General features: G+C 37.2%; 1 protein-coding gene across 1 annotated transcript in view; it reads right to left on the reverse strand.

Annotated features, from left to right (window-relative positions):
* BRMS1L (breast cancer metastasis-suppressor 1-like) overlaps window positions 1–13,493 on the reverse strand; it is a 61,908-nt gene that overhangs the window by 26,875 nt on the left and 21,540 nt on the right. The window contains exons 3-5 of the mRNA XM_006835337.1: window positions 12,409–12,536; window positions 10,082–10,161; window positions 714–810 (exon numbers count right to left, since the gene is read on the reverse strand). Of these exons, the coding sequence (XP_006835400.1) occupies window positions 714–810; window positions 10,082–10,161; window positions 12,409–12,536 (305 nt within the window). The remainder of the gene's footprint in view (window positions 1–713; window positions 811–10,081; window positions 10,162–12,408; window positions 12,537–13,493) is intronic.

Raw genomic sequence — 13,493 nt, forward strand, 5'->3', positions numbered from 1 at the left:
CATCACTGGAGAAGAACAGAAATCGGGACCCCACCCAGAGAAGCAGCGAGGCCTGAGATGGAGACAGAGAGGATGACATGAAGAGATGGAGTGGCTGAGGACTTGAGATCCAGGGAGGGAAGGGAGCTGTGTGCTGAGGACCATGGGGAGAGAGGGGGGGCCTGCGGGGTATAACCTTTGACTGGGTTGTGATGCATGGATGGGATGGTAACTATGGCAATGAAATGATGTATGATAGAATGAGTGTAAAGCTAATGTTCCCCCATGTAAGCTATCACACAACAAAAGGAAAAAAAAAAAAGGACCATGGATTGCTAGAAGAAGAAACAAATCTGTGTTGGAAGGAGTACAGCCAGAAAGCTCCTTAGAAACCAGGATAGCGGGACTTCATCTCTAATACTTCGGACATATCATGAAGAGGGACCAGTCTCTGGAAAAGGACATCATGCTTGGTTAACTGGAGCGTCAGGAAAAGAAAGGAAGACCGCCAACAAGATGGACTGGCAAAGTGTCAACAGCAATGCACTCAATCTTAACAATTGTGAGGATGGCGCAGGACCAGGCAGTGTTTTGTTCTGTTGTGCAAGTTCACTATGAGTTGGAACCAACTCAACAGCACCTAACAACAACAACAACAGCAAGGTATTTTGAAACACTGTAGTAAACTAAAAGCTCAATGCTACTAGATACTGAAATCACCATCATCCCTGTACCTGAGGTAATATCAATGCTGTGTCTATCCTCTTCAAGCCTTCTTATCTTCTCCTCAAGTTCACTCTGGACTGTATCATATAACAAAAGCTTTTCACTCTGGAAAAAAAAAAAAAAAAGATTACACATGAGAAGAAAGAAAAACTTGGTATATCTTAACAGTACTAAATAACTTACTTTTAAAATACATTGACATACAACACTTTTTGTCTGCTCTTTTTAATTCAACTTGAATATATTAAACAAATGTCAAATGTTTTAAGGAGTCCAACTAGAAAATATAGGTTCTAAATACAGACTTAACTCCATACAATTAAATTATGTTAAGAATATCTAAATTTAAATGTAATAAATAAGGAAGTAAATATTTATTTTAAAACCCTCATAGCAAGCTCCCAAGCCCCTCTGTGAATGTCAGCAGATCCCACCTTTTTCTGTCATGGTATATCATTATCAAATGGATCCTATTTTCTCACAGAAACAATTAGCTCTTGATTGCTCACAAACAATCACACCATCAACTGCAAGGTCGGTGGTTCAAGCTCACCAGTTGCTCCACAGAAACCCTATACAGGGTCACTATGGGTCGGAACCGACTCGACGGCAAGTAACAACAACAAATATACCTATACAGGGTTGCTATGGGTCGGAATTTACTTGACGGCACTTAACAAAAAAAAACAAAAATATATCAGATATAGAAAGAGTCCAGAAAAATTTCATAATCATTTACACAATTCAATTATAGTCAAAATCATAAAATTATAGACTAATTAATCATATCTAAATATCTTAGCAAAACTAAAGATTGAATAACTTGCTAAAACTGACAAAATCACTTACTGGTTATCAAACTAGAAGTAGTATACTTTTCTTTTAATTATTTCACATACTTTTCTTTTAATTATTTCACATTCTCGTTGTTGTTATTAAGTGTCATCTCTTCAAGTTGGTTTTGACTCCTAACAACCCAGTATAGAGTTTCCGAGGCTGAACACCTTTGCGGGAACAAAAAGCTTCATCTTTCTCCCACGGAGTGTGGATGATGGACTTGAACTTCTAACCTTAGAGTTTCAGCGCTTAGCGTGTATCCCTTATTTAAAAGCCCATAAAATGTATACAAGTATACTGTACAGACTCATTACATAAAAAGCCCATAACAAATTCCCAACCTATCCACTAGATGTCTACCTCTAGTAAGGATATTATTAGGCAAGTAGAAAATAGATAGGCATGCTTGTGGATGTTACTGCAGTCCTGGTGTGATGCTGTAGGATAAGTACCAGACTGATAACCACAAGGTCAGTGGTTCAAACCCACCAGCAGCAATGCAGAAACCCTATACAGGGTTGCTATGAGTCATAAGTGACTCAACAACACTGAATAACAACACCACCAGGATATAGTTAGATATGATGGTCTTGCAGAAGACACAGGTCACACTCAAGTTGGTAGATCATTAAGTCCCCTCTTTGGGGTATAAAGTGTAGTCTATACACGTTTAAATGTATTCCTGTGTAAACACAAAAAGATGGCTTATGTCAATTTGAGTCAAATCAGGAGCTGAAGAGAAAGCAAAGCTAGAGAAGACTAAAATTCGATCTCATGAAAATTTCTCACACGTTACTACTCTCTAGACTTATTTCCTGCTACTTTCTGGTTTACTTCCTTTTTGATTGTTTCCTGCCTTTTTTAAAGTCTATTGTAATCTTCCAGACTTAGTACACAGTGCTACAAGAATTGGAAAATGTCTTGTTAGAGAAAAAGGGAGCGCAGGCCCTCCCAAGGTCAGCCGTTAGAGCCCTTCAGATAACCACATCACCAGTGGACATCTTAACAGCAACCTCATATGATTCCCTGAGTTAGAACCACCCGACTGAGTGACTCTCAAATTCCTGAATACAGTAATGTGAAAATAATAAATGTTTACTGTTGTTTTTAAAGCTACTATGTTGTAAAATAATTTGTTAAAAAGCATTAGATAACTCTAGCCACCTAGTAGACACAACAAACTGTCCCTCATCTGATTATTCAGTAATGCTTGTTAGTAATCTCATACGTGAGCCCTGGATATCCACAGACAAATGTAAAAACCTCCCCTAAAAGCCGAGACTGTAAATTCCAATAAGCCAAGTCCCCCCCTACCCAAAAAAAAAAAGCTAAAGAGGATAGAGAGAAACACTGTTAACTGATGATATATGGAGGGGATAATAATCAATGTAATGAAACAAGCTATATGAATGGTTGAATGTGAAGCTGATGATGTGCCCTGTAAACTTTCACTCAATGCAAAATAAAAACATTTAATTTAAAAAAAAAAAAAAAAAGCATTAGATAAGTAATACAAGAGGTCTCAAAATTCAATTCTATATCCCATTCCCAAGAAGCTAGTAAAAACTCTCCTCCAACAAACTGAAAGACAAAATAAGATCCAATAGGAAAGAAATAAAGGGAATGTCCAGAGTGGGGGTAAAGAGATTAGTGCCTAGAGAGCATCTAAAGGATGAACAGGATGGATGGGGAGAATAAGCTGGAAGGGTTCTGGAGGACTTGCTTCAGGAGAGAATCCTCCAGAAGAAAGCGGAGCTCGGAGGTTGTCTGATACACAGTGAAAACAGAATTAGGGGACTTCCATACCTCCTGGAATCTCTGGGAAAGCTGATAAATACAGAGAACATTAACAAGCAATAAATAAAGCTATTATTAGTTCCAAGATCTTTAAAAAAAAAGTTGTACAAGGGAATTTAAAGCATAGTATAACTCCTAGGACAATGACAAAAACTGTGACATCATATCAGAAGAAGAGGTTGAGGAAAACCATTATGGACTCCTTATTTCCATAATAGGAAACTAATAAATAAGGCCTACAACTGATATTACTTAGAAATATATTGTACATTCCAGAATGAGTACCTAAATTCATTGCCTGTTGAATATAGAATGTAGAGGTAGTGAAGGGGACTGCTGTTTTTCTTTATATGCTTAAGGCCATCAGAATATGCACACATATTGCCTGCTAAAATCAAAATGCTTAAAAAGAACATTGAGAACAGTGGTGGGGAAATTTTTCTGCCAAAATTCATAACATCATTCACAGTCCATACAAATTATCACGTTAAAAATTATTCGGCTATATTTAGTCAAACATTTAGTTAACTCACCTCTAATGTGATGGCTAAGGAGTCTGGTAGCGTAGTGGATTATGATTTGAGCTGCTAACCACAGTTTGAATCTACCAACCACTCCGAGGGAGAAAGATGAGGCTTTCTACTCCAGTAAAGATTTACAGCCTCAACAGACTCCACCGGCACACAACCACCACCAAACTGATGGCTGGAGTTCTGGTGTGGTGCTGTGGGTTAATGCGCTGGACTGCAAAGTCAATTTGAACCACAAAGTAGGCAGTTAAGGTCACCAGCTGCTCCTTGGAAACCCTATGCAGGGTCGCTATGGGTCAGAACTGACTCAACAGCACTTAACAACAACAAAATGTGATGGCTAAGGAGTTCTGGTAGCATAGTGGTTACAAGTCAGGCTGCTAACCTCAAGGTCAGCAGTTCGAAATTACCAGCCATTCCACAGAAAAAGATTGTTCTCCCATAAAAACTTATAGCCTCGGAAACCCTACATAGGGTAGCTATGAGTCTAAACCAACTCCACAGCACACCACCACCACCAATGTGATGGCTGGAACTGCGGTTGCTTTGGCAGGGCAAGACCAAATGATTTTGCAGACCTTACATGGCCCACAGGCCAGATGTTCCCCACCCCTGATTTAGAGCAATAGGAAAATGCTGCTTGAAAAATGTTAAGATACAAAACAATGTGTATACAGTGGCACCTTGTGCACAAAAAAATGACACAAACATACTCATTAACAATGAAATGATGGCCTCTGGTTGGTAGATTATGGTTGGTTGATTTCATTACCTTCTTTAGCTGTAGGATAAGCACTGGACTGCTAACCACAAAGTCAGCAATTCATACCCACCAGCCATTTCTCAGGAAACACTACACAGGGTTACTATGAGTAAGAACTGATTTGACAGCACTTAACAGCAACATTATTAGAAAAATAACCCATTAAATGAAAAGACAATGAAATGATCAGAGTCTTGAACAACTCTGGACTTCTCAAGAACTAGAATCTCACCCTGAACCCTGAAGCCTCTGGTTGAGACCTTGCTCCCACCTACTGTCAGATCTTAAGACTACCCTGTTATGAGGCTTAAATGAGAGAACCTCAGTAATGCCTCTCCACCTGTCTTAGTGCCTGGCATATATAAATGCAATTTCCATTCTGAACTTGATACAAATCATCTTCTGCTTCGGTTGCCTCTGTGGTTTTGGACACGCTGGGTTCACATTTCCTGGAGTCTTACTGTGGCTCTGGAGGGTAAGTACTGAACTGCTCACTACAAGGTCGGTGGCTGACCTTGAGAAATCTTATACAAAGTCACTCTGAGTGAGAATCAACTCAATATAATAATAACAACATACACATAACTGTATGAACATGTCTAGCCAGGCCCTGGTACCTCCTCTCTATTTGCTGCTAATCCAACTGATACAATGAAGTCCTTTTTTCCACTTCTGTTGCCTCTCAGTAATTTCTAAGTGTGAATTAATTTAGAAATAAGGAATAAGCAGATAAAACCCCAGAAAAATGAAGTTAAGATTTAGTGGCAAACTGCATGAATGACTAGAATGATCAAAGGATTTCAGTCCTGTACTGCTGCTCATTAATTGTGTGACCCTCTATGAATTACTTAACCTCGCTGAACCTTATTTACTTCATTCATTACATTAAGATAATTCCTGTCCCAAAAGGTTGTTGTAAGGATTGAAATGAGTGAATATAAAATACACAAATCTTTAAACCCTTTCAGTAACCCATGGGGCAGATATTGCCCACCAATATTTCCAGCCTCTCAGGCTTCTTGGGAACCTGATATCCCAGTTGTAGTACATACTGCCACCTGGTAGTGACCTATAAACCATGTGAATTTTGACAAAATGGGCCGCACTCCACCAATTCTACTACACAAGTCTACTTGGAACATAGGGGTCCCATTAGTTTTGTATCACAATCCATATTATCTCAGAAAGAAATGTTTTCCCTTGCTTTCAGCATTCTTTCCATTACAGAAAGCACATGGCATCAACTAAAACTTTAAGGTAGAAAATAATTTGGTCATGACAGAGTTAAATGTAAGTTTTCCTTTCCTAATTTCCTTGTCTTTAAGTACTAATGAATATAGTCAAATTCATAATATGGGTAAACAGATTATTTGTAATGGATTAATTATATGCTAACTCATAGCAAGACCCTTCCAAGGAGTAGCTTGATGGGTTTGAACTGCTGACCTGGTAGTTCACTGTCCAGTGTTTACCTTACAGCACCACACCAGGAGTCCAAACATATAAAACACAAGTTATAACTAAACTAGAAGACATTTAAACAAATATTTAGCATCTTATAGAAGGACTCTTGAAGTGGAATCATGATGAAAGAGAAAGAAAAAACATATATTTTTCTAAGTAAAAACATTACTACTTTAAGCTATCTTGTTAACTTTTGTTTTGGCAAAATTTGTTGTTGTGATTTGTTGTGAAGTGTCACTGAGTTGGTCCAAACCATAGCAACCCTGTATAGGGTTTCTGAGAAGCAACTGGTGAGGTTGAACCACCAACCTTACAGATCAATGCGACTTTGTAAAACAAAGGGATACCCACAGCACCACACCAGGACTCCAATATAGAAGACTAGATATTCTAAGTTAAAAACAAACAAAAAGCATCCTACCATATGGAAACAGAAATCCCACATAAAATATCACAAATGTTCTTTCAAAGGCATAAACTCTTAAGAAAATATCCCTACAGCCAAAATAAATAAATAAATAAATGTTCAACGTCAGTTGGGTCTTGGCTGAAAGCAAAGAATACCAAAACAGATGTTTACTATGTTCTACTGACTATGCAAAACATTCAACTCTGTAGACCGTAACAGATTATGGATAACACTGAGAAGAATGGGAATTCCAGAACACTTCACTGTGCTCATGCAGAACCAAGAGACAGTCATCTGAACAGAGCAAAGGGATACTGCATAGTTTAAATTCAGGAAAAGTGTGCGTGAGGGCTGTTTCAGTTCACCATACTTATTCAATCTGTATGATGAGCAAATAATCTGAGAAACTGGACTTCAAGAAGAACGCAGAATCAAGATTGGAGGATGACTCATTAACAACTGCTATATGCAGAGGACACAATCTTGCTTGGTGAAAGCGAAGAGAACTTGAAGCATTTACTGATAAAAACTTCAGTATGTATTACACCTCAACAAAAACCACCCAAAGGGCTCACAACTGGACCAATAAGCAACATCATGCTAAATGGAAAAAAAGACTCAGGTTGTCAAGGATTTCATTTTACTTGGATCCACAATCAATGCCTGTGGAAACAGCAACCAAGAAATCAAATAACATTGCACTGGGCAAATCTGCTGCAGAAGACTTCTTTTAAAGTGCTCAAAAGCAAACATGTCACTTTGAGAGCTAAGGTGGACCTGATCTAAGTCATGTTATTTCAGTCACCTCATATACATGCAGATGGTGGACAATGAATTAAAAAGACCAAAGAAGAAATGATGGCTTTAAATTATGATGCTGGCAAAAAATATTGAATATATATAGACTGCCAGAAAAACAAACAATTCTGTCTTGGAAGAAATACAGCTAGATTTCTCCTTAGAAATCAGGATGGAAAGACTTTGCCTTACATACTTTGGATACTTTGTCAATAGGAACCAGTTCCTGTAGAAGGACATCATGCTTAGCAAAGTAGAAGGTCAGCAAAAAGAGGAAGACTCTCAACAAGACAGACTGAACTGGCTACACCATAAGGCTCAAGCATAGCAACGATTGTGAGGACAGTGCAGGACTGGGCAGTGGCTCTTTCTGCTGCACATGGAGTCACTATGAGCCGGAAGTGACTGGAGGACACCTAACAATTACAAGCTGATCTGCTGACACTCTAAAGCTGTGAACAAACATCGATACCCTGTGGCAAGCTCTGTTACCCCTATTCCCCATGCTCTGTCCCAGCAGTCAAATTGTACTTGTACCAACTCTACCAAACCTAACAACAACAGCAGTACTTCTTAATAGTCCCTAGATGTCACAAAAGGACACTTACTGGCTCTGTAGGACAGACTAACTGCAACATCAGTACTTCAAACCCACCAGTCTCTCTATGGGAGAAAAATTAGTCTGTCTGCTCCGATAAAGATATACAGCCTCCACAAGAACATCCGAAGTTGCAGACAGTACCCATTTGACCTAGCCTTGATGGCTTGATAATCAGAACTAGAGGAAGATTAAAAAAAGAGAGAGAGAGAAAAGAACAAAACAATTTTTGATATAGGAATCAAGGGTAAATTGCCAATTTGATGAACCTGACCTATAATCTTGGAGGTAGTAACTCTAAATACCAACAGAGAAGGAAGGAGTCTTCACATCAAGTATCAATGCTATCCCTTCTGTATACAGGGTAGATAGGGACAGGCAACTTAGATATTGGCTACCTAAAATGAGGGGGTGATGGAGGCACGAAGTGGCTGGTTTACAACGTTTCAAGGGGATGTTTAGTTTAACAGTGTGTGGGGGAAGAAAGAGTCCCCACTAAATAGTTTTCATCTTAGTCTAGATGGGTCTGGTGAAAAGAGATGGGGATAAGATTCTTATGATTCAATAGTGAGTAATAGTTATCATGACTTACTGCAACTGTCACAAGTGCTAAGGTAAAGTATTGTAATAAAAATTGGGGAGTAGTTAATCTTACAGTCCAGAAACAGAGGGCCCTAGGATCATCAAGGGAGAAGAACACAAGTGGAACGTGGGACCCTATCCAGAGAAGAAGCGACACCAGACATGGAGGCAGAGATGGGGACATGGAGAGAGAATGCAACTGAGGACTCTAAATTCATGGGAAGAGAGGGACTGAGAGCTGGCGGCCAAGAGGCAGACTTGGAGAATGCACGCTTCGGTGGTGTGAATTATTATATAAGCCTGAGTGTTTTAAAAAAAAGAGCTAAAGTAAATAGAGAAAAATACAATTATCTGATGGTACATGGAGGGGATTAAAATCATTGTAATGAAACAAGGTGTATGATTTGTTGAGTGTAAAACTGATGATCTGCCCTGTAAACTTTCACTCAATCCACAATAAAAGTCTTAATAAATAAAAAAAGATACACAGCCTCAGAAATCTTATTTAGGGTCGCTATGAGTCAGAATCAACTCCATGGTAGTAGGTTTAGTTTAGATGGCACAAACTAGGTAAGCGTTGGACTACTAGCCAAAAGGTTGGTGGTATAAATCCACCCAAAAGTGTCAAAAGACAGGTCCGGCAATCTGATTCCAAAAGTCAAAATCTTGAAAACTCTATGAAGCAGTTCTACTCCGCACACATGGGGTTACCAAGAGCTAGAATTGACTGGACAACAGTTAGTAACAATACTATTTAATTGATTTTATGTTGAAGTAATAACATTCAAGGTACATTGGGTTATAAAGGAGCACAGATAGCATAGTGGATGATGAGCTGCGCTGCTAACCACAAGGTCTGTAGTTCAAATCTGCCAGCCGCTCCATGAGAGAAAGTGAAGGGTTTCGACTTCAGTAAAGATTTACAGCCTCAGAAACCCTATAAAGGGTCACTGTAAGTTGGAACCAACTCAGTGGCACACAATCACCACCACCATCAGTGGATTAAAAAGACATTGTAAAGCTAATTTTACCTGTTTAAAACAAAAAAGAATTACAAATTTTGTCCTGTTATTTCCACCAGTATATTTATGATCTTGTCCGAGTTATATGAAAAATTAGTTGCAAATTAGCATTGTTTTATAAATGCAATTGAGAATAAGAGAATATAGAGCCATTTTTTCCTATAGATTTTGCCTTAAGATGTGTAAATAGGCAGAGAGTCAAAAATTAATTTTAATAGCCCAACATTTAATTTAACGGCACCATCGGCTATACATTTTTTGAGCCTTAGCTTCCATATTATACTCATTATAATATTATTTTCAGGGATGCCAAATGACATAATCATTATAATAGATTTTTAAAGTAATAGTTGCAAAAATTCTAAAATTATATCACTTTCTTTCTTTTCCTCTCTTGATGTCCTATGTCCAACAGCTTTTAGTGCAACTGAATAAAAAAATTTTTTAAATCTCATACAAGTGATAAGTTGAATTACTATCTAATTTTTACTTAATGTATTCCCTTTTTTAACTGCTGTACTCAAAAAAGGCTTGAAGAGATGAAATTAGCTTAAAAGTTAAGCAAAATGTCAGTACCTCACAATGTTGGCGAGAAGCTTGAATTTCACATTCATATTTGTTCTTTACAGATTCTAAGCAGAGCTCTCTATAGATTCCTGCAACCAAACACAATTACTCTGATTATGTTAGCAATAAGAGGTTTCATTATCACTTCCCTACAAGAACTATGTCCTCACTGTATTTTATGAGATGAAGAAGGAAGAAATTGATAAGTGTCTCTAACTTTATCTTTAAACACTACAAATAAAAAAGGATCATTTAAAATGTTTATCAAAGAAGACTTAGAAAATCAAGAATTTAGAAAGAAACTATACAGCTAATTTAAGTTCTTATCTGATTCTTCTAAAGAATACTCTTAAATGTTTAACAGACAATGATCAAAATGAAAATATAACTCTTTTCCTATTTAAAAAAAAAACAAACCTCTTGGGACTCATAATGAAAACACAGAGTGGTAATACAATGTGGGTTTCATTAATCACAAAGTAACAACATGATTCTACATCCCATCAAAACCACTATTTTTAAATTATCATTTATTTAGAGTCCACAATTTCTAAGTGGATTAAATGTATAACCCCATGTAACATAACGACATTTATAATGGTAGAAGTGCTCCTCACATGGTTTTACCTAGAGAATGGAGGCCGCAAGAGCTTAATTTTAGCGAAAACAAGACAATGGTGTAAAAAGGCAATCTGGTCATGCCACTGTAAAGATGGCAACGAGTTCTAGATGTCTACACAGAACTCTGCTACAACTGGTCCTAGAAATGCTAATCTCTCTTTTTGTACAAAACGCAGGTGACAGGTAACTGGAACTATGCCATTAGCAATACATTCACGCATATTTCTCTATAAAGTCAAAAAGAAAGAAAGGTCACAAAGTTGAAAACTGAAGAATACATTCAAGTAGTATTTCCTTAACACCCATTATGTCCAAAAGAAAACAAGTAACATTTTTACTTTTGGGGTATGTTAAGCCGAAAATGCAAAGACAGCAGATTAAGTATCACATTATCTACATACCTATAATATTAAAGACAAGAATAAAATTTGGATTAAGATGGGTTTCGTTACTTGAATACAAAAACCTTTTATCAACAATGTCTTAAGTATTACTTAACAGGCACATGATAATTAGTGTACCAAAAAGAGAAAACTAATCAGGATCTTCATTATTAAAATTAAGTTTGCAGTTTGAGATGAACAATCATAAGTGATCTTCAATAGAGATAATCCTTGGTTCTGAATGCTGGCACACGATAGATACTGAGTCTGATCAAACCTAAGTTTGAAATTTAGTAATACAAATAAAGTGTATCTTCATTTTATTCATAGCCTCAAATGAATAACCAGGTTTACCTAAATTTGAATCAGGGCTTCAAATAGGTTCACCCTGCAGATAATTTGCCTTTTCACCCCAGATATACTGAATCAGAATCTACATTTTAACCAAATTGCTAGGTGATTTTTATGTATAACAACAATATTCAGCATAGGGTAAAACCAGAGTGAACCAGTTCAAAGCCCTGTGTTGAAGAAAAATCCCCTAGTCTGTAATATCTTAATCAAACATTTATAAATCTTGTAACAAAAAAAAGTACTTAACATTCTTATAGATGAAAAAATGCCAAGAGTATTTAAATTAAGGTTATTTCATTTACTTTATCTAAAAGGAATTAAATTGTGACAGTACCAGTATCTGTAATAAAAAGGTAGGTGGTTTCTAATTATTTAACGTATAGAAATAGCTTCTCAGTAACATGTGACAGACTTGAGGGATTGGTTGTGTTTTTTTTTCTTTTAATTATAATTAAAAACATACAAAGGAGCTGGGAAAAGTTTATGGACAAATGGAATTAAAGAATAATGGAATATTTCTGTGAAATTATTGAAGCTTTTTCTTATATAACAAAACATTTTCAAATCAACATTTTTCACATACACAATTCAGTGAAACTGATTATATTCATATTATGCAACTAATACAACTATCTGCTTCCAAATTACTCCATCATCATTAATAGAAACTAAGTGCCCTCTAAGTAGTGAGTCCCGTTTTCCCCTTCCTACCATCCCTGGTAACCTTTGTATTAGTAATTACATTGGTCTCTATATGTTTCTCTATTCTAGATATTTCACATAAACTAGATGGGCTTGTTTTTCATACCCTATAGCAGCAGAGAAAAGTAAAATGTATTTAATAAATAATTGTGAGTTGACTGACGGTGAAATATTCATATATATCTGTAAGCTCATTAACAACAAACATCTACTTGACAAAATACTTTTTAGATTTATTCACATTCAATACATGGAAGAGATGTTTTACTTTCCTACCTGCTACCTTTGTACGGATTTGCATGTTTTCTTGTAAAGTTGCCAGTGGTTCCAAATATTCTGGTGCCTTTCCAGCTATGACTTCTTGTAGTTTTGCATCCACCTGACTTAACCGTTCTTTATAAAGCCTAAACAAAGCAAAAATTAAGATATTAATTTTTATGTTCCAACATAACTTATCTTATTTATGTATTATCTCTTCTTAATCTCATTCATATTCTACTAAACTGCCACACGTATTCTTACCTTGATCATTGTAATTAGTAAGAGACTTACGCGATTTTTCATAAATTAAATAAATTTAAGCATCAATACGATAAATATTTTTTTAAAAAGTAATAAGACTCGCTCATATGATCCAAGAGTAAATAGATAAAGGTTTACAAAACAGACTAAATGCTTTAGAGAAAGGAAGATCACTTAAGGGAAATAAGACCCAATATATCCAGATTACACTCCCAGCTAAGGTTATTCATGGTATATTTGGTTATCTTTCAGTAATCCAGAACTTGATTGGAACTTAATCCAACAGCATTTTAGGAGGTTGTGGAATAATATCCACTTGTCTGTGGATATTCATCAGCTACATGCTCAAATTTATGATATAAGTAATTCTCAAAGTGAGCACTGAGTGGCTACTAATTTGCTACCCTGCTAGAGAGTAAGATCCCCTAAGAACTTGATTGAACCTCAGCATAGTGATCCTGCTTGGTCACCTTAGAGCAGGTGGTGGGCTGGCAACGTCTTGCATATGGGGTCCCCAGCCGATCTCCTCCCTCCCTGTCTTCCTCGGATGGCGGCTGTTTATGCTGGACATGTGGCCAGAGATGGGTAAGGATCACGTGGAACCTCGGCAACCTAAGACAGAGCCATTGCCATGCTGCAATGAGCTTCAATGACGGGTAAGACTGAGGAATTCGCACTGACCGCCTAAGACAGGCAGCGTCCCTTAAACAAACAATAAATAAGTGGGAATCTGATGCAGACCGTGCAGACCTGGTCAGGAGGTCAAGACCCCGTGGGCCCAAGCGTTGTTGACCGTCCAAACCATAGGCTCTGAGGATCAGACTTTAGCCATCTAGTAG

The sequence above is a fragment of the Chrysochloris asiatica genome, unplaced genomic scaffold (assembly GCF_000296735.1).
Source record: "Chrysochloris asiatica unplaced genomic scaffold, ChrAsi1.0 scaffold00017, whole genome shotgun sequence".
In the NCBI taxonomy this organism is placed as follows: domain Eukaryota; kingdom Metazoa; phylum Chordata; class Mammalia; order Afrosoricida; family Chrysochloridae; genus Chrysochloris; species Chrysochloris asiatica.